At 41.6% G+C, this 22,484-nt stretch overlaps 1 protein-coding gene across 1 annotated transcript in view; it reads right to left on the bottom strand.

Moving 5' to 3' along the window:
* Positions 1–22,484, bottom strand: part of CADM1 (cell adhesion molecule 1) — a 180,623-nt gene that overhangs the window by 32,347 nt on the left and 125,792 nt on the right. The window contains exons 4-7 of the mRNA XM_050715013.1: positions 20,509–20,646; positions 18,513–18,668; positions 6,620–6,719; positions 3,373–3,545 (exon numbers count right to left, since the gene is read on the bottom strand). Of these exons, the coding sequence (XP_050570970.1) occupies positions 3,373–3,545; positions 6,620–6,719; positions 18,513–18,668; positions 20,509–20,646 (567 nt within the window). The remainder of the gene's footprint in view (positions 1–3,372; positions 3,546–6,619; positions 6,720–18,512; positions 18,669–20,508; positions 20,647–22,484) is intronic.

Here is a 22,484-nt window from a genome sequence, read left to right as displayed (position 1 = left end):
CAGATACTGAGATGTTTCTCTTTGTAACTAATAACCACTTCTCAGAGACACTTGACCTGCTAAGAATCAAACACTGCCACTCTTCCCAGTATTTATATTATGTACAGGGGCACATCCTCATCAAAACTATTGGGCAGGAGAAGGTAGATATGAGAAGATGTAAAAGAAAAAATATGTATCAATGCCCAGATGATCAAACTGAATGTGCTAAGTAGTCGGGAAGACTTTGAACTACAGATTCATCCTGCAATAATAGAGCATGAAACATTTCAGAGGCTTTTGATTTTAGGTTTTCTCTATAGCATGTCAACTTTTCATCACTAACACATCTGCTACTCTTTTATCTCCAAGTGAGCTCTCAGATTCCCTAATTGATACATCTGAACTTTAATTATATGCTGCACCTTTATTGTATTCCGTACAACTTCCAGAATGTTGAGAAACATTACCTTGGAGTTCGCTTCACTGTGGAGACAGATAAAATAAAGTGGTCATTTATGCTGAGTGCCGTTTTGTCCTGCTCCTAGAACTTCCTTCTTGCTCTTTGCCCAAGGCCATGCTGATGAGATGCTGCCACTTCTCCACAGTAGTAGAGATGGAACAACTGAAGTACAGGAATAAAGTCCCTGCCCTTTCATTGCGTGAGCAGGGGCAGATAATCCCAGCTCATTTCACAAACTGCACTGGGAATGGTGCTGTGCAGCAGACTCTTCTTTGATAAATGCAAAAAAATGAATGTTTGCTAATTGTGCCAGAAGTTTCTAGAAAAATGTGTCTGCCCACTCCCACAGTGAGGAAAAGCGTGAAAAGAATTTTAAAAACAAGCATATTTTCAGTCTGCGTCAATGTCATTAGAGATCCTTACACCATGTGTGCAACAGAGAAAGGTGTGTTAAGCACAGATCAGCAGCGGTTATTTTGCAAGCCCTGGCTGCTGGCAATCATTTGCACTTAATGCCGTTTAACTGTAAGTGCATTCGTTTTGTATGGAGACTAAGCCACCCCACCTCTTGTGAAGGTGTGCCAGCCCAACGCTGTGCTGCAGCCATCGCTACTCCACCGCACGCCTCTGGTGGGGATGGCCCCGTGTGCACGTCCCCCCCGCTCCCAGGGGGGCTGGATGCGGGCAGGGAGCATCATGGTGACAGGCGAGTCCTGCCCACGGCTGGGGCAGGGGGCAAGCAGCGAGCACATCCTCCCGCTAGCTTTCACACTACACCTACAGAGGCGTTTTTGCAGGGATACAGATTGCATAGGCACATATATTATTCCTTATATTCTAGGGGGGAAGGATGCCAAATGCAGCAAAGGCTGGAGAAGTGTGTGCTTTCTGTTGACATGTGGAGTGAGACCAGCAGCTCCTTTTCACACTCAACACAGTAGCACTGGTTTCCTTTGGTGACAACTTGAGTTAGATTCTATGCCAAAGGGCTTCAGACGATGACCACAGCCTAACCACTTCCACTACATCAGCAGCTCTGGAGGTCTCCCTTCTTGATTCAGGTCTAAAGGAATTCTTTATGTTGTCCAGAGTGCCGAATCATAGCAGGACACTCCCAGACATCCAGGAACAGAATGTGATGGGATGTAAAACAATTACTTAACAGAGAGCTCCAGACAGACCATGAAAAGCCTTTCTACATGCCAAAATATCTGCTGGATACCTGAACTAGAGTCCACAGGTTAACATCCCCTGGGAAGCTGCATCACCTTTGCAATAACACCATCTGGTCCTGGGAATTGAATCATGAGGGATGAAAGCTGTGATGAATTCCTGTGTAACCTGGTTCTTGCCCCCATCAAAAACGTGGAATAATTAATGATTGTGAGAGTTAATATGAGGTCTAAATGGCTTACTGAGACCACATTTACAGGTGAGAATGAATGGTGCTCCATCTCCAGAGCCCACCAAATCCCTGGTGTGTCTGCAGGGACACACATCTCAGCTAGATCCTCTGTAACGGTTCATCCTGAGCCTTACAGAACCTGGGCACTAACCAGGTCATTAACATTGGTGAGAGTTATTCTAGCACTCACTTGGGCCAAAATAGGTACATTAAACTACACAAGGAATTAAACAATCTCTTCTATAACTGCTTTACTGCAGTAGCTTTCCATACTTCTCATGGGTTGCTGTTTGTGTCCTATTTCAGCTTCTTTAATACTTCCCACAACATTTGCTGTTTCTTCAAACAGTGATGTGAACAGCCATTTTTAAACCAAGAGTGACTTATTCCATCATATTCATATCTGACTTCATTTTGTAAACTGGAGTCTTTTGGAGCTACAGGCACTAGAGAACTACCTGTATATTACAGTACAGGAGTCCAATTTCAGCTCAGAGCTGTAAGGTTTGTTATTAGCTACAGTCTCTGGGCAAGTTTCTAAGACTGGGCTGAAAACTGGTGACATACCACTGGCACTGGATAGGCGATGTTATGTTCCCAACTATTTACTGGGATCAGAGCAAACACAAGAGAATTTGGCCTGCAGAGCTTCAAGCAGCTGTTGCATGGAATGAACTTCAAACCAGAGCACGTCAATGTCCTATCCAAATAACGGGCAACACACACCACAAGCTTAGCAATGCCACATAATAAACACTCTAAGAGATAAAGTTTAAATATGCAGCCCAGGGGACTTGTTCACAATTAAAGTGGGGGATCACTCCTCAAGTGCCTGCTAAATCTTCATTATGTGCAACACCTCATGACGAGAGAACAACAAGGTTTAGAGCAATGGCAAAACAATACAGAGGAACCGAAGTATTAAAGTAGGTACTTAATAGCACTTTAAAAAGATGCTGAGACATGTCTTAGTGTCTGCTCAGCAGCCACATATAGGCTTAAGACATCTCATTCCTCCAGTTTATTTACTGGTTTGCAATTATCCAGGGATGCTGGCTGATTCTTCAGTCATTTAATTTGCTAATAAAAGACCAGGGCAAAAAAAAAAACCAACCCTGTACCACTGCTGAAGACACTGAAAAAGTCATTACAAAAAGGAAAATATATCGGAGAAGTCCTGTGAGAACTGTCAGGCTAGAGAACTTCACAGTTCTCCCCATGCCTCCGTTCTGGCCTTTTCTCAGGCCTCATCTGACAATACACAAGTGTCATGGCAAGTCCACAAAAGCGGCTCCAGAGAAAGAAACTTAATGGCTCTGCACCTGATGTAAGACACCAAGAGTTACAGAAGCAAAAGAAATGCTTTTCCAGCCCCTACCCCAGCCCAGTATAATGTAGATGTGTTGGGAGCTATCTGTAATTCTTGCAGAAAGCAAAACGTTAACTTCTTTAAAAGCTTTCAGAGAGAGGTATGTTGCAATTATGTGTAAATGAGTCTAGAAGAACGGTGGTTTTTCTCACGTACCGTATACAAACAGCATGTAATCCGCATGTGATTTCCCCACCGCGTTTGAAGCCTCACAGCGGTATGTACCATTATCTGTTTTGTTTAGGTTACTAATGAGAAGGTTTGAACCAGACACTACAACGTGTTGAGGCATCTCATCATCTACTCTTAACCACCTCATGTCCGTAGGCCTACAGAGGAGGGAGAAAAAGAAACAGTCACATTACTATTTTCCTATGGTAAAGATGGCATCTTCAATAGTTCATCCACAGACAGAAAGCCCAAACCAAGAAAAACTGTAAAGAAACAAACACATGCTTTTGCACTACTCAAGCCCAGATGCTGTCAGGCTTCCTCAATTTAAATTTATTTTAACCCAACAGGAAACTGTATCCAGACCTTAAATTTTCTGAAGACACTAATGCAAGCAGGAAGAAAGTTCATTAGTGGTTAATCATTCACTTATTCAGTAAACCTGAAATCTTTGAGATCTATGGACTAAAATGTGCATCCACAGGGTGCTCTGAGTGCAGATCTGGACATGTGACAGAACAAGTACATTTTCATGAAGTTTGAACCATTTCACAAAGAGACGTGATAGACCTATTTACCTCAATTTTGGCTCTACTGCTTAGTGACAGAATTTTAGCCGCTAGCAAACAGGAACACCTTTCTTCTCTCCCCCAACTATGCTTCTCCAATTGGCAGCCTGTTTCCTGCATCCTTTTACTAATGGAACCAAAATGAGTATCACATTTGCATAATTTAGGGAATGAAATTAGCATGTCTGTTAGAGCTAGTAAAGAAAAGAAGTGCTTCGGGGCCTGGGGAATTCTTTTTAAGAATAAATAAATTATTATTACTATGAAAACTTTTAAATAGCAGTAAGGACAGATCAGCTACTCCTATGAGACAGCCTTTGCCAGCAAGAAATATATAGCAGCTTTCAGGACAACTGAACACTAAGTTCTTAAAAAGGGGAGGTCTATAGAGTAAAACATTTCATTTGTCAGACTGCCTAGTTCCAAAGATGAAGTTTGCAAGTCATATTCTGCTGGGAGCTAGCACCGTTAAAGGTATCAAAATAGCTTGGACTTTTTACAGTGTCCATATGGGAGACTACTATAATGAAATAAAAGCTCCTAAAGTCTCAACATCCCAGCCCTACAACTGGAATGGACAAAATACTGAATAAAATCATTTGGTTATCAGTTGCCTGCTACAAAGTCAACATCTGGTTTTGGACACCGGCTTGGTGTGCTCTTCCTTGCTTTCCCATCCACGGCACTTACCGCCTGATGAGGCTGCACAACACGCCGCTAACGTGCGAGCCTCTGCCCGTACAACAGCAGCTCTCCAGAGAGCAGAACCGCAGTTGCAGTTTTACCTCAACATTGGTGGAAAGGTTTTGATGCTCCTGGCTATGGCTTTCAAAAGCTATTAGTGATTTTGGTGTCCCAAGGTTTCACATGCTGCATGCGCTACACAGCAGCCTGTTTTCAAAGACGTGAATATCCTAACAGTGATGGTTTCATGGTTTCAGCATATTCGCACTTCTGTCACAGGATTTTGTTGTTTTCTTTAACTGTCTAACCTTTGACATTGAAAACTTAATACCTAGATTAATACCAAAACAGAAAATTCTACTTTCTCGTGTTTTGTTTACCTCTGAACTTCCCCCAACCCAATGTTCATGTTGCAAAATATTGCAGAGAAGTGATTTTAACTGAAGAAACATCCCTGTTCATCCTAAACTTCTGTAAAGGATTTTATGAAATTTGTTAATCTTTTTTTTTTCCCAAAACAAAATAATAATAATAATAAAAAAAAAAAAAACCAGAAACATCTTACTGTACATTTTCTTATGCCTTGAGAGAGACAGGTGAAATGACCTACATAAGGAAATTCCTAGCACATTACTAGCATCACTGTAACATTAAGTGGCATACAGCCTGGGAGATGTGTCTGTCTTAGTTAACATGTGTATGTCTTATTCATAGCCTGGAAAAAAAAAGGGTAAAGAGGCCTATTCATTAAATTCCCACATGAGAGCAAATAGGAGGAACTGCAGTTACCCATGAGAGGAGAAATGCAAAGGGGCTTTGACAGATTCTGAACAGGGAGTAGATATTCAAATGGGATTATTCAGTCTCTAATGTACAGGGAAGGAATCAGCCACATGCTGAACAGAAGAAACTGAGAAGTGGAAATAAACAAAACAATCTAGGTGAGGTAGGACACTACCATGGAAGATGACAGTATCACAAGCCTTCTCACCTCTGAGCTGCATAGACCCTTCCTGTCCCTGCCCACAGAAACAGAACTGTCAAACTGGATGACTTCAAGTTCGACTACACCTGCAGTAACTCTTCAGTTCTGGGCACACTACCAAGGAGACGCTGACAGACTTCGGGAATGTTTGCAGAAATCTCATGAACATGATCAAAATAAAAAAGGATAGTAAATACTTGACAACCATAAAGCCAAGTGGGAGAGGAAGTATTAAAAAAAAAAAAAAGTCAACAAAACTTAAATTAGAACAACAATGGAAGTGTGGAAGAAAATCTACCCTCCCTTGTCAGGAATTTCCTGATGCATAAATTTCTTAAGCAATGTAAGAAAGCCTCAAGGGCATGGTATGAAGAGGAGAAAGAATACAACTTGCATTTCATAGAAAAAACATAGGCCACCAAATATGGAGGAGAATCATCATATAATCAATATAAGCAGAAAGACAGACTGCCTTACCTTACAGATCCATTCCACTTTTAAAAGTGCTCAATTCTTTGGGCCATTCACTCTTCTGCATACTTGCACCTTACTAGGATTCAATATGCAGGCCACTGACCTTGCTTTTGCAGATTAATTGAAATCAATTGACACCTAAGTGGGGAAGAGACTTCCCTGGGGAGGAGATGCATGGCTGTGTGGCACCCATGCTACCACCTGTTCATTCTGCATCAGAGGGCTTGCTCCACTCCTGGGAGCTCTTACAATAAAAAATCCTCAACCATTTTTTTTATATAAGAATAAATGCAAATCAAAACAGATACCTTGATTTGGCAGCATATGCTCAGGTGCGGAAAGGATATCTCCATACTTTCTTTTTCATACTCTTGCATTGCCTTTGCAGCAGAAAATGGCACACTAAGTTCTGCAATAGCTAAAGAGGCCAAAATGCCTACATGCATTTTTGCATGGCCCTGTAGCATGGCCCCGTCACTGCCAGACAGCCTGGTCCATCCTCTGGTAGTTTCCAACTTACTGTGGTTTTCCAAAAGCTGCACACGTCAGTTCGAGTGGCTCCCCTTCTCTTGTGAGGCCTTGCACTGGGTAATTCTGAGAAACCCGCACTTGAGGCTTATCTGCATGACAAAAACATCATTTCATAAATTTTCTTGTCAAACAGAATCAGATTTCTACGCACTGAACACCAAAAGACAGTCATCATCACTGCTTTCCTCTCGGCCCCCTCTATGCCATTTGTCTAATCAGTAAGTGAACTTGGTATTTGCTTCAAGCTGAAGTGATTAGCACTGAGGAAACGCGAGGCAGATCGGAGATCTGTACTCCGACTGAAGCACCACCGTTTCCCGGGAAATGCTTTTTGCTGCACCAGAGTTTATCTCTGAACTCACTCAAGCTAAAAGGAACTCATTTGCCTTCATGCTGAGGTGAAACCGGAGATATTTGTGGTGCTCAGAATTGATACGTTTTATCATGTATCATATATTACTGTATGACAACACTTTGTGTCCACGCATTTTAATACGTTTGGCTTTACAAGAGATGTTTGTTAGAAACACAAAAAGAAATCACAGCCACTGATGCTTTTGTTTAAACAATGGAAGATTTTAGTTAGTCCAAATGAAGCTCTTCTAAATCCTAAAATAAACACAGAGAATTAAAGCATTTATAGTCAGGGATCCAGCTTCAAACCACTTTAGTAAGACCCTGAAGGAGAAAAAAAAAAAAAACACACACACACAAAACACACTGGAGTCCATGATTAAAAAATTCATTACCTCCTATAACTGAAACAAAGATTAAAAACGCAATCTAAGCTGTAGCTAAAATGTTATCAATGCAAAAAATCAATTCAATGCTACAAATGCCATTAGGCCATATATATTTTTCAGGAATTTACTCAACTGTAAGAAATAAAGGAAGGCAAAAAATCAGTATGCATAAAGGTTGAAACAATTTAAATGTTTCTAGTTCCTTTGAGAGTAACTGCTACCAAAAATATCGGCTTGCTGCATTTTATTAACTGTGTTTAACTCATTAACATGCTTCCTGTGGAATAATAGAGATTAGAAAAAAAAATCCATGTCAGGATTTAACCAATTTAAACTCTCATAATTTTCAGTAATGGAATAAGCTACACTAGTAAATCCTCTCCTGAGATGACTATACCACAAACATTTTATAAACTAATCCCCATTACAGATGCTTCCTGCAGCTATGAAACTAAGGCGTATCTGCAGGCTGGAAAGTGCAGCAGCAGCACACGGATTACGACGTTCTGGAAGTGTGTTACACGCCTGAGGTGCGAAGTCCTAATTCCTCTGGAAACACAGGAATGCAGTGTGCCTGAGAACAGGAGCTGACCCCCAAATAGTGATGTTGCTCAGCGCTTCGAACGTGCAAAAGAGACGCGTGGAAGCAACCAGCATGTTCTAGGCGTGAGCAAAGACTGTCCCTAGGAGGGCAGACACAACCTCGACGCGTGCCCTGCAGCTGAACCTCGACAAAGGGCACCTGGGCTGTGCTGTGGCAGCGAGGGGCAGGTGCTCCCCACTGCAAGGTCCAAGCCCCAGATGCACAACCCAGTCCTGCGGTGGCTGTGGCACAGATACACACAAAAAAAGCACAGGAAGACAAAGAACAGTGCTGAAATACCACACTGAGTTTGGTCTGCAACACGAGTACTTACACAATGCATAAACACAGGACAACCGGTTAAATAGTATTATGCAGCAAGTATGTCACAAGCAACACCTTACGTGCTGTGCTCACGCTTACCCCTCTCGTTCACAATCACCCCACCTCAGCCATCTGCTCGCTATTTACTATTTGCTTTGTGACAGTGCCTAAGGGCCCATGCCAGAAACATGGATGCTATTACACTGTGTGTCGTGGAAAGACTGGAAAACCTTTCCAGCCCTATTTACAGGGGAACACAAGGGCTACCCCGAATGGCATCCCTGGGCTGGGAAAGCCATGGGTGAGATCTTCTGCAGCTTGCCTCTTCTGTTGCTCCAATCCCGTTTTTATGAGACAAATTTTAGTATTTCTGACGAGATGTTTACCAGCTGTCAATTACTTATGGAAAGCAACAAGAATACACCGAAGGCTTGTTGTACTGAGAATAAACTGCAAGCTAAGTAAGCTCTCCCGAAACGACATAAACTGCCCCCCTCCACTTCAGCGTTCTAGCTCCATAGTCTCCATTAATCAAATGTCAGAAGAAAAGTGAATCTATACCATTTTGATTTGCACACTGTAGAGGTGTCACATACAATATAAATCTGAACTTGATTAGCACACATACATGTACTCGTGAAGACAAGAACACTCCCAATAGAGTTATCACAGTGAATGTCTCTTCTAAGCAGGACTCACCAGCATGCGAGTAATTACTGAAGGCACTTATGGAAATAGGAAGTGCTTCAAAATTCTGAAGGATTCAGAAGGATGGCTTGGCACTCAGGAGAACTGACATTTTAATTAGGCTTGTAGTATACAATGAAAATTTCACTTGCTTTGACCAAGAATTTGGGGGAGGGGATGTGTTTGGTTTTTTTTTTTTTTTGTTTTTTTTTTTGAGGACACACATTTAAACAATCTTTAATCCTACTGCTAAGCATCCCATCTCAGACAAAGTCAGTATCTATTTTCTTCAGATTATACACTCTGTTAGGTAAAGCTTTGTAAAATGCCAGGCACTGTGGGATCCTGAGCTCAGCTCCTACCTGCAATTGTGACATTTAGTAACTGACACCAGCAAGCTTGTGACGGTTTTCAAGGCCTGTACTAGCAGTTTGCCACCTATTAACCACTTTATTAAAAAGGCCACATTCCAGTAGTGACATCTGTGGTAGTATAATCTGGGACTATCACCATCTCAGATGGCAGTCTAGGGCATAAGGCAAGCAGCAGAAGAATTTTTACTACCAAGTGCATTCCAACAGCCTGAAATACTCAACTTGGAACTTCATAATATCATATTGCTGGATTACTACATAAAAATAAATGCTTGCATCTACACATCTAAGCCACAATATACTCCACTGGCAGACAATTAGATCTAACAACCTCAAGCTATTTCCTAGTATGCCTACTTCTAGTGGCTTTAAAAAAAAAAAAAGCCTAGTAATTTAATAAGGTACCTTTATTAAGCTAAATTCATTCAAAAGCTACAAGTGATATACAAGGTTAAATACCAGTAGTCTAAAGGTTACACTGTAGCAGCTACCAATTTGAAAAACTTATTACAAAACCATTCTGCATTTGATGAGATTTCTTTTACAACATGCATACCGTGTGCCTGTAACGCATCCGAAAGGCAGCCTTTAGAGAGGCGACAGCACGCCCTGCTCTTTGCCCCGCTGGCCAATTATGGTGTACACGAGCCCGGCCCCCTCAGCCTCCCACAGTCTTGAAGTCAGCCTGAGTATGAAAAATGCTCCTTCTCCTCCCTCTCTGATTAACAACCTGTATTTTAATTTCGCAAGCAACTGGGATGCTGATGGCTCCTCCAGCGCGGGCGGTGCCATGGGACAGCACGCTCCTGCGGGACGCCACCGCCCGGCTCCCTCGGGGCTCACCTCCAGCTGCACCAGGACCCATGGGCTGCGCGTGCTGGCAGAGCTGCAGCAGTGCTTGGCTCATTCCCCCGTCAGATCCCCTCTCGTCCCTCTGTGTGGCAACGCCTCTGGGCTGACGCCATGCGTTTCAGCCAGGCTCCACGTTAAGCCTAATTGCTTGTGACTGAGGCACAGATAGGGCGTCCTCTTCTAAAATGATGTGAGAAACAGAGAACCCACTGCTTCTCTTGAGAAAGGTCTCGACAAACCGAGATGCATTTAAGATGCACCTTCTGTCCTCATTTTGTCTAGTTCAACTTCTAGCCAAAGATTTCTGTTTTGCCTCCCCCTGCTAGATTACAGTTCCCTTTGTACTTCGCACACTCTCGCCATGGCTGTTCTTCTATCCTGTGAACAAATTGCTTCTCAATACTTTTTGGTAGGACAGATTTGGCCAGAGCTTTTTAAGTCTCTTCCTGTGTGGTTTCTTCCCGTTCTCTGCAATTTGTCCTATTTTCCAGCATCTTTTCAAAGTCTGCTCACGAAGATGCCGTACAAGATTCCAGGAATGGTCTCACCAACACAGAAGAGAAAAGCCATCATCTTCGCTCCAGCTCCTTGCTTCACACACGCAAGGAGGCACTGGCTTTGCCATGTTGGTTTCCCTGGCAAAACCTTACATGAGGCTTTTTCCCACTACAGCACTCCAAGTATTTTCCAGGATGTAGTTGCACTTCTGTGAAGAAGGGATATAGCCTACGCACGCCCACCCACCTTTCAGAGTTTTAAAGTGCTGTGTTTTAGAAGTTACAAAATCTCTCAAGATGTTCTGTGCATGCTACAACACTTCCTCTTATTAAGTGTTAGCCAGTTTTTTGGTCATCAGCAAAGATTATTAACAGTGATTTTTTTTTATCTTTTTTTTTTTTTTTTAAGAACTTCCAAATGAGTCATGGGAGCACTGAAGAGCAGCAGGCCAAGCACCCAGACCAGTGCATTTGCTCTAAAAATACCATCACTTGCTGATTACTCCCTAATGACTATTCTTTGAGATCTGCCAGTTAGTGATTTCTTAATCCATTAAATGTGCGCTCCATCGATTATGCTTAGATCTCATTAATCAGGAAGGATATCACGTTATACAGAGTTCGGTGTCTTACAGAAGCCTAAGCCCATTACTTCTACCCATTTACTTTCATCAGAGAAACCTATGATCTCAAAGACAGGAGAGCTTGTCGTCTCAGGGAGTGCCGCCAGATCGATCTGGCAAGCCTGATCTCCTGCGGGGCCCCGGCTCTGCTGCGCAGGTGCATGGAGGAGCCGGGGGTCCACGGAGGAGCCTGGCTGGGACCCCCAGCAGCGCTCGCCCCTGCCCCACTGAGCCCAGTTCTGGCTGCTCCAGGAGGGCTGCAGCCTTCGGAGCTTGTGCTGTCATCTCGGTCCTCCCCAGGGCTCCTCTCCAGCTCCAGGCCAGCTCGGGTCAGGCAGGTACTCCCAATTTCTGCCTGTGCTGTAACGCACCAACCAGGGTAACGCAGCCAAGCTCTGCTGAAAACATTTATCTTGTTTGTAACCAGACTAAACCCAACGGCAGCACTTGCTGGAGACAGCACGTCTCTCTGCATGCGGTAAGTGCTGTGTGGTAGCAGCGCAGGTTCCTACAACTGCCGAGCCTGTGGCTGAAGTCTTGGGTATTGCAGCCCTCAAGGATGCTAATAGACACTAGATATGACTCCTACTTGGAAATACAACCTTAAATAAAAGAGTGGTTTTCTTGGCAAATGCAAGAAGGCACGTGAACAACATCTCCCCCTGAAACACAATCAGAACATGCTTAATGAGGAAAATGTGCAGTAAATTTAACTCTGTGGCTATATCCAGTAACTTCACTGTGCACAAAAGCTGCTAAAAGCTGCAAAACAAAAAACCACATCACACTTGAGGTAGATGTTCTTTGGGGCCACATATTTCCCTTGAGTTGAATCATCACACTCCAGCAGCTCCTGGTCCTCCAGCAATCTCAGAGTGATACGGCTCCTACAGTGCAGCAATCTGTCCACTTTAAACACAAACATTGCACTGAAACAGTCATTAATAACACAATAAAAACAGTCTAGGAAGCATTTCTTTAGCAGGGGATGATTTTTTTCTCAACTTATCCGACTCACCAACCACCAACAGCAACAAACCAGTCAACCCTTCCTGCCCACACAACTGCCCCAGCTGAGGTCAGAACACAGTCAAAAGCCTTCTTACCACATGCTGCTTTTGGGGGGAAACACACAAAAACACGGATGAGGAAAACCAACCACTGAAAGCATGCTGTAGCTCGCAGAGCCCTGCCACAGCCCAGGAGCAGGCCATGCCCGGCAGCACCAAGGTCCCCCCCGGCACTTCCATTACAGACATCGCTCAGCCACACACGCAGCACGAAGGGCTCTCAGGACCAGTGCGCATTTTCAGAACGGGGTTTCTTTCTCAGCTCCAAATTACAGCTAAACACATACATTAAGTAAATTGCACGACTATACATGGCTGGTTTCTTCATGGCAGACAGGAGCAGACAAAACTGCTCCTGCAGCGCTTCTGACATAGTGGTACTGCAGCATGGGGCTCAGCGTGTTTTGTAATGCCAGACTGTTTGCCAACTGAGAAAATTACAAAATGGATTCTTTCAATGATTCAGCTGAAAATTCTCTTGCCTGCATTGTAAAATTATGTACTGAATCCAAGTTTTAAAATCCATTTTGTGATTACTGTATTAATTCCTGATGTGTACCTCTTTGCAAAAATAATGACAGATGGTATTCTCAGGAGAAGAATATCCTGCAGGTCAAGCAGAGTTTTTGCCCACTTTAAGTAATTCTAGCTTCAAAATCACCCCGAATATGCTTTAGTGCTCATCTGAAGAAAGGTGTTTATCTTATACAGATCCTCATCTCTGCTTTGCTCTGTGGCCCAAACTAGCATGGTATATTGCCTATATATATATAACAAGGATAAACTATTAAAAGAAAATGACTTCTGGCCGTTTTTGTATCTTACTACACTCACATGCTAGGGAAAGGTCAGGAGGAAAACGTTCTTCAATATTAAAAGAAGTCAGAGAAGTTAACATAATATATAGGTATAATAAATACAGCCATCACCTTTATCCTAACATCAAGCAGGTTTACTTATCAGGAAATGAAGTCTGCATCAGAGACAGCAGAGACCCGGCTACCCTGTGTTTTCTCCCCAGCTTCCAGAAGGACAGAGCCTGCATTGCAGCCGGCGAGCTCTGCGCGCTGGGGCTCCCATCAGGCACACAGCTGCGTGTGACACAAGTGGCTGGTAACCCGGCTTTGGGGTACTGTGTGCACCACGGTGGGATGCCACGCTCAGTCGTGCTAAGGAGAACAGGCAGGTGTGTTGTATGTGCACGTTCCCATTTTAAACACATAGCTGCGTGCTGCTGCTGAACACTTCCAAAACACAGCGTCCAGACCGTACTGTATGCTCTTCATTCCCAACAACACTCCTCTGAGAAAACCTTATTAATGAGCTTGCAAACGAGCACCCAACTGGGAAATGTCACAAACAAGAGTGGCTAATGCCCCAGAAAATCAAATAACTGAACACTTGGCTGATTGTGGTGCTTTTCATATTTATAAAAAGAAAAAAAAAAGCTTTAAATCAAAGTTTCTGAAGGGGTCAACACCTCACTGAACAAAACAACTCATTTATTCATTTTTAGAATTCTCCAGATGATAAATTACATTGATGTTAATCACTTCACTGCATAGTACGCAATTAATATTTGTACTCAATAGAAATGTAAGGATTACTGGAGATGTGACAGCATACGTATATAGCTGATTTTTAACATAATTGGGCGCAAAGAGTTCTCCCCTCATAACAGCAGAGGCTGTAACAGATTCCATCAGTGCATGTTTTAGAGGTATACACGTAGGCATTACAAAAATGAATGTGCAATTCATTATAACTTCAGAAAAAAATAAAAAACAAACAACCAAAACCAAGATAAAGTGTCATATGAGGACCTCATCTCCAGTATCAAATAATGACATAAAGTACCACAAATGCTGAACTTAAATATTTCAGAGTATCTAGTTCCATTCAATTCCTTAATGATATTTTAATGCATTTTGGTGCTTCATTTCCTTTCTAAAATTACACTCAACGCACTGGTCTTCCATCCCTCACTGAATAATCCGAATGACAAAAAGAAAGCAACTTGAGCCGAAATCAACATATATTTTCAAACCAATCCCATGTAACTTATTGTGGCCATCCATTGCACAGGGTTATACGTTCAGTGGTGCAGCTATTAATCAAGCATAGAAGTGTTATTGTTACTGTGAGTACATGGCATCACTTGTCAAACTCTGTTTGCTTTTAAAAAGCACTACCAGGAGATTTTCATAAATATTACAAAATGCTTGTTTGCAGAGATTTCTTTTTAATAACATACCCTACATTCAGATAGAAGCATTTACTCAAAAATTCACAAAGGGACAGGATGTGCCACATTATACATGCAATAGCTTACTTCCTGAGTAGGACGAGTTAATACTCAGCATGAGTAAGTCTTACTCAGTTTCACTAACTACAGCAAAAGGTTCTTTTCCCCCCAGTGTCTGTGCTGGTAAGCTTCAGGTGAACCTGCCATTTATTTTTTAAAGCTTAGCTTATGGTATAGTAACAAGTTATCGGTATATACTACAGAATTTTATCAGATAACACAACTGTTCCATTATTTTGCCAGAGGAGAAGCCCCTGCACACATAAGAGGAGGAGCAAGATGGCCATTCCTCTCCCTCAGGTAACAGCAAAAAAAGACTGTGCCTGTCCTTAAAGATTTTACATGCTTTGCACCTATAAAGATGCTTGAAAATAATAATGGAGAAAACAAGGCAACAACAAGACAGATCACATTTACTGTAGTGAACAACTGCCTTATTAAATCGTGGCTAAGGCGACACAGGGTTCAGCGCTGCACATGCATGGGGTACCCTGGTGCTCTACAGTTCAACATTATCACAAATCCCATACTTTTGTGACATGCATCTGAAATTACTCTGCCTATCCCCCTTCAAGAGGATTACCTGCTTCCTGGTTCAAGACATCTGGAGCAACCACAGCCTGGGGTGATAAGGCCAATAGTCATTTTGAAATACGTTCCTGAAGTTACTGAGAAACTTAAAAAACCCACACAACTCAAATCTGCAATTTTCTTTGAACTACAGCACAGACAAAAATGTTCATTTGAATTGTTTTTAAAATAAAGTGAAGTAGGTCACTTTGCAGACTTCAATTTCTACATCTTTTTTTTTCTTAGCAGAGAAGAACATTTCAATAAAATAAAATAAATACATATTCTAGGTGCCACCTCCAAATGCACCAAAATAAGTTGAAGTACAAATGCTCCAGATTTTCAACGACACCTAAGATCCTAATTTACAAAAAAAGAAACATTTGACATACTGAGCTTTAAGAAAAACAGTTTAAAAAGAGAAAAGGTAAACACTTTGAAGGGAAAATAACGCAACTCTGGGGGAAGACATGCCTGCCTCCCCTCCACTGTGGGCTGCTGCAGCCAGCCAGGCGAGCCAGCCCTTCAGCATGGGAGCACGTGCCTTGCCCGCTGCTCATCTCCACTTTGATTCCTCTCTCCAGGAGCATTACAAAAGTCAGTCTCCTCCAGAAGCGAGTGAGAAACAAGAAAAATGTTGGAAATGGCTGAACTGTATGTGAGAGTAACCTCTGAAAATGCCTTTTTTCATTTCAAGATTGCACAAACAACACTGAGGTCACTGTCTGTTCCCTTTTGCAGGTTGTGTTTTGAGTAGTTTTTGAGGATGACATGTACCCTACCCCTCCCTCCCCCCCACTGCAAACTACGCAATTTTTTTGTTGTTGTTCTGTCTTCTGTGGTTCTGTTTTTTAAAAACTTTGAATCATATCTTTCAAAATCTCTCCATTTTCTGAAATTTAGTCAGACAAAAATACCTCATTATCCGAGAAGGCTCCATCCATCATCCTCCCGTCCTTCCCCAACACACTTCCTGCTTGAGATGGATACACTTAGTGCACAGAAATACAATATCCACTGAGAAAATACTTTACTATGTCCTGCTGGTGTTCTGAAGGGGTGGATCCGCTGTGCCCTTAGCGTGAATGGGCAAGACTTAAGGGGAGAGAATGTAACAGCAGACACGTCAACAAACAACACGCGACTGATCTTGAGTTATACCTCTGTGGCTGCAAGAAAAGCAGCTAAAACCACATACACTACCATGACCAGTGAATGCTAAATGCTGCTTCTTTGGAGATTCGGCATTTTGCTTGCCTGGAAGGTAACAACATGGTCAGTGAAGGTGCATGAACAGCAACTGGAAGAGATCTGCTCTGATTGCAAATCCTGTATCTAAAAAGCAATTGAGAAAGTATCAATTAGGCCTGATTGTCAGAGTCTAAGTTCCCCAAGAGACTAAGTTCATGTCAACAGAAGCTCTGATTGAGATGCCGGTCGGTGAAGACATGAAGTTTCCTTCTACTCGTGTTATTCCGAAGAATTGAGCTGCAGTCAACAAGATTGAAGCAAGAAAAGCTCAAGGGTAAAAGTTTGCTCTGACTGCCTTTTCTACCCTAAGTTCAGGTCCAGCAGTAGGTATTAAATGCAAGCATCTGGACATTCTCCAGCACACGAAGCTCTGAAGCCACTAATTGCTGGGAGCTGCAAGGTTACGACGCACTACATGTTCTTCTTCTGGTACTCTTCTCTCAAGCCATCTGCTACTGCCCACTGAAGCAACTAACTAGACTAACATGGGTCAAGTCCCTGTAACTAATTTCTGTTTACAAACTGTGATTTTAATTCATACCATGTTTAACATCCAAATAACTGTATTTTACATGTGCTTTGCCTTCATTGTATATGGAACCAACCCTGTAAAGACTGCAAATGAAAATAGCCAGGAAGAGATTTATTTGATATGAAGAACAGAAAAAAATGTTCCCTCCCAAAACAAACAAACAAACAAACCAGTGATCCTCTCCTACCACATCAAACTATCAAGATTTCAGTGCAATTTCTAAAAGGAAGCCTAAAAGTAACCAGATGCCCTTTCAAGCAAGGGGAAGATATCCAGATATCCTGGAAGATTTCAGTATCTGCACATAATAGGGAAGATAGGATTTTTTTCCCCGTTAAGTATTTGATCAAGCCTCACAAAGGTGCTAATGTATTATTAAAGCTAATGGAGCTCTACAAGAAATGTTAATGGACATTAAGTTTGCATAAATGAATTACACATTAGCACAGTCACAAGAAATCTAGTATCTGCCAATTTAGGTAGTATCTGATCATTTCTGTTTTCCTCATTATAGGAACATTACTTTACTCTAGTTTCAGAGATACGAGAATTGTAACCAAGATGTTCATAATGAAACTACATAACGAAGCAGATGAAATAAATTAATACAACCTCTTCTTCCCCTTTTAACGTAATGTTATAGTTGAAGTGAACCTAAAAAAATATGTGCTTTGAATCATCCTAATACCCCTGCTTTTCTGAGGCACCCAAACCATGTTGTGAGGACTGTCCGACTTTGGTTTTGGAAGCCATTTTCTGAGCAGAAGCATGTGCATACAGCAGCTCCATTATCTCCACCAGCTGAAAGTCAGGCCTGTCCGCATTTGCGACCACTGGTATTTTCAGATAACTGCTCAGAAACCCTGTTAACATCACATACAGTAGAACAGTTCCTAAACAAAGTGAAAATGCATTATTAACAATGAACATGATAGGAACATTACAGCAAAGAATCTGTAGGCCTTTGTCAGTGGCGTTGCTACAGATTCCGCATACTTCATCTCGCCCTAATTTAGAAAAACAGATGGAGCTGTATGTTCACAACGCACAATACCAATACTTCTTTTGCATGGTGGCCAGTTTTTGCCAGTAAGCTCACAATGGTGGCCAGTTGCTTTAATGTCGTGTTACAGAAACACTTTCAAAGAGATTAAGTAGGTTGCTAAAAGAAAAATACTCAGATTTAATCTTTCCTGGCAATTTTAAAGCCCAGCCAGAACCTTTCATGGTGCAAATTCAATGTGAGGAAAGTTATTTAAGAGAATAAATGTATTTATGCTGTTGCAAAAGGGCTGGGAAAAGTCACAGCTTAACCTATTAAATGGTACCCAACATTTTTATTTCAGTTTTTAAAGAACAGAATATAAACTCCATCTACACTATAATTTTATCTAATCATACAGCAAACGGTTCCTGAGGTCTTAAGTGAGCAATTTTATACATTAAAAGCATTACAAGTTCTGCTACTCACACATGACTTCTAGGTAACGTTGTGTCTGCAAGTCTTTGACAGCAGGGTGATCCACCAAGCAGATGACTGGGACTCCATCGTCCTCCCGTCCCACTTTCAGCAAAAGCTGGCTGGTCACTGTGTACATATCAGACCACTGCTCCACTTCAGACTTGCCTGGCAGGGAGATGAAAAAGAAAAGCAGACAGTGACTGGGGGGAGCATCTACTGGATACGTTCACCTTCCTTGTTTCTGTGCTCAGGTGGTGTGCTCCCTTCAGCATCTGTTTCCCCTCTTCAGATACAAGGTTATGGCCGGGATGCACGCGGGTACGGAGTAACACACCTCTCCAAGAATTTGTTCCTGATTAAAATCTACACTACATTACCACAATGATTAACAATCCCCTTACACCATCCCCAAATCCCCAAACTCTTAAATCAATGGAGCTACAAATCCCCTCCCACTCTTGAATCAACAATTAGCTAGAAAAGTGATTAAACAGATTAACTTAATTAAAAGTAGTATTGATAGGCTGAAATACTTCAGCAGTACTCCATCTGAAGAAGAGAATAACCACAGTGGTGGGAGCAAAGCATAGATCAGGATTTACTAGGTGGTGTAACACACAACACTGAATCAAGAAAGAAAAGACAAGACAGGAGAGAAAGAATTTTTCCATGAACTCTGCAAGCACTTGCTGATAGTGTGCCTCCACTGTGCTTCCAAATTCTCGTATCTGTGGCTTTTTATTTAAGAATTCGGATCACACAGTCAAAACATTAAGAGTAACTTGTAACAGAGGTCTTTTAAACACAAAATATTCCTGGATAATATATTAAAGTAAAACACGAGGAGAGCTGCAGAAAGTGACATCCCTTTATATTTAGAGGAAAGGCTTTCTGATCAGAGAAGCTACATTTTCACTCTATTCACAACCCACAACCAAGTATTTCAGTTTTCCTACTTCTGTTTAAAAAACATCCAAAGAATCAGCAGGGTGAACTGGTATTTCAAGAAGCTACTACTCAGCTCAGCAGTCTTCAAAGATAAAGGAAAGCTGGGATTCAATTGCCAACGCAAGAAAACTCAATCAAGATGCTGGACAGGTCAAGCATGAAGGGTCAAATACTATTGCACTGCTGTCCGCCAGAATGGGAAAGGGAACTAAGAAAGAGCTCATTTGAAGATCGGTATAACGTTTAGATGACAACAGGTGCTGAAAATCAGTGGGGCACTACTTCAAGCAGCAGCAGGTTTGCATTCCACCTTTATCAGCATACGCTCAGCATGTGTCATACTCGGCCGCTTGTAGGTGTTGTACTTAAATAGAAGATTTTATCTTGCCCTTGTAGTGGAGTTGGATTTGAAGTAATGAGTCTGGACTTCTGTAGAGAGCCCTTCAGTGTCTCAGCACAAAGGTGTTGTCAACCAAGCTCACATCTACATGCAGACTTAAACTAACAGCATGACACATGCAATCAGTGTCAGTGACTTGAATGTGCTAATACCAGGAGCAACCAGGTTTTGGTGAGTAGGAGAAATCCATCTTACATGAATATTCCACTGAACACAGAAAAAAATACTGTATAAACAAAAGAACTGGATACGAAGGTGAACTGAAAATCTTTACAGTTCAAAGTGCAAATGATTTTACTCATACCTAAAACAGGGCAGAAAAATACATAAACAACCACAGAAATAAATTCTTTGCACAGTTTTGGGGCTCTTCAAAGTCACCTGCAGTTACAGAATGGCTCCAGAACCCTGTATTCAATTCTGGCAAGTAGGCAGAGGACAAAATGAAATTCAGCCCTTTTGTGTTAAAGAATAACTTATGTCTGCCCACATACTCTTTTGTTCCCAAGCTGGTGTTTAAAACGGCTTGCTTTTTTTTTTCTTTTTTTTTTTTTTTAAGTGGCAGAGAACAAATACACAATATTACATGAATTATTTCAGCTATGTAAAAAAACAAACAAACAAAAAACAAACAAGTGACTTAGAGGATACATCTACCAGTTAGCTCCTTGTTTCCTTTGAACCATCTGATTGTGGTGGCTGGTCTGCTGGCCATGGCAGTGCAGTTCAGCTCAATCTCTTCTCCCTCAACAGCAATTTCTTTTTGGATATCAATTACCAAATTGCGTGGTGGTACTAAAATGAAAAAAAACAACACAACACATACTTGATGAAAAGACAAATAAGACATTTTCTGATCACTAACACAAGACATGATCTTCTGAAAAAAACATAAAATCTACCAGAGTAAACTAGCCACCAGCATTTACTTGATCTTTCAATCGATCAAATCCTTTGATAGATGGTTTCACAGTAATCAGAGTAAGCGCTTTCACTCTCCACCTAATAATCAAAGTGGTTTCACAAATTATCACTTATCAAGTTCTTAACTTTCTGTTCTCTCTCCTAGCAAGGCACCACTCCATGGACGAGTTCGAGTATTCCATGCTATTCAGTTGTGTATGTTGCTATTTAAAAATATAGTTTGACTTCATGCACATTTCTTGACTTGTGCTGACAGGCAGAGGAAACACCAAAGCTGACATTTGGAAGTGCATTACTTACCGCAGCTCTAACCTCAGAAGGCAATTTTTCTCTCCTGCTGTTCAGTTTCAAGCCTCAGCCTTAAGGAATGGAAGCAGGCCAGCAAACATCAAGCTCATTTAAAATGCTCAAAAGGCACTGAGCACAAGACCACGTTGGACTGCCATCACCTTTTAAACAACACTGCCTACTCCCACAAACTAAACATAAAACCACCCCAGAGAGAGGAGAGAGTCAACTCTCTCCAGTGACAGATTCTTGCATCATTTGGTAGTTACTCTGAGATGGTAGTTCGCCATTCTCCCCAGACAAGTGTTCTCTACAGATCAAGAGTCTTGCATGAAACATAATCCAGTAATGTTGAGAAACAGGCCAGAGCTTCAGGGTGATAACAACTGCACCATAACCCAGAGACATGACAAGCTTAAAAATTATGACATAGAAACAAGGAGTCTCTTCCCCATGAAAGCACCAGTAGCTAAAGAGGCAAAAGACAGAAAAAAAATGAACATCAAGAGTTCATGCAGTGCCGAGTTGTACTTACAAGGAAAAAAAACACGGAACTTCCAAAGGAAACTCAACTTTGCTCTGATCGGTATGATTAAGCAACTGTATAGTTCAAATGCGACTAACACGTTTTTCAGCTAATGAAGAACAAATATGTATAAATACCATCCAGATGATCAAATGGACTAATTAGTCACTTGTGGCTTTTCTCTAAAAAGAACAGAACAGGCTACATATTGGAGATTTTCACATGTTCCAATTAAGCATGAATAAATCTACATATAGTCTCACTGAAGACATTAAAGTCATGGGGAAGAGGAAGGAAGAACATTACTAAAGGAAAAGAAAGTGTGAAGCTCTCCTCTAACACTGACTGTATAGAAGGATGTCTGAAAACTTTGCTCTGCTCTCCAAAGCAAGTATCATTAGAAGCAGATCAACAAAACTACTCTTTGATATAACTTAAAATATATAGGAGCCTGAGTAATGACTTAGAGATCTTGGGTGAAAAATGAATTCCTAGGAGGACCAACGATGTACTGACACGGATAACTACTCCCCTGCCCTGTCCCATTTTTTCTCCTAATTAGGGAGTCAATAATATGGAAGAAAGGAAAGACATGCTACCCTTGGCTTCACAGCACCCTATCTCTAAGTACAAATGTTAGCTAAGATAAACAATCCCCTCCTTAGTCTTCTAATAATAAACATCTATCTTCATTGCCTGCCCTGTGAACTAAGGTTTTGCCTGAGTATGTGATAAAGGTGGACAGAAAACACTGCATTATGAATGTGAGGGAAAGGCAGGCACACACTGGTCACGCTGCAAATTTTGCTAAAAAAAAAAAAAAAAAAACAAACTGAAGTACAAGACAAGAAAACAGACTTTTCCCTGAATTCTGAAGCATAATGTATGTTAAAGA

The sequence above is a fragment of the Cygnus atratus genome, chromosome 22 (genome assembly GCF_013377495.2).
Source record: "Cygnus atratus isolate AKBS03 ecotype Queensland, Australia chromosome 22, CAtr_DNAZoo_HiC_assembly, whole genome shotgun sequence".
NCBI lineage: Eukaryota > Metazoa > Chordata > Aves > Anseriformes > Anatidae > Cygnus > Cygnus atratus.
This window is presented reverse-complemented; position numbering and strand designations above follow the sequence as displayed.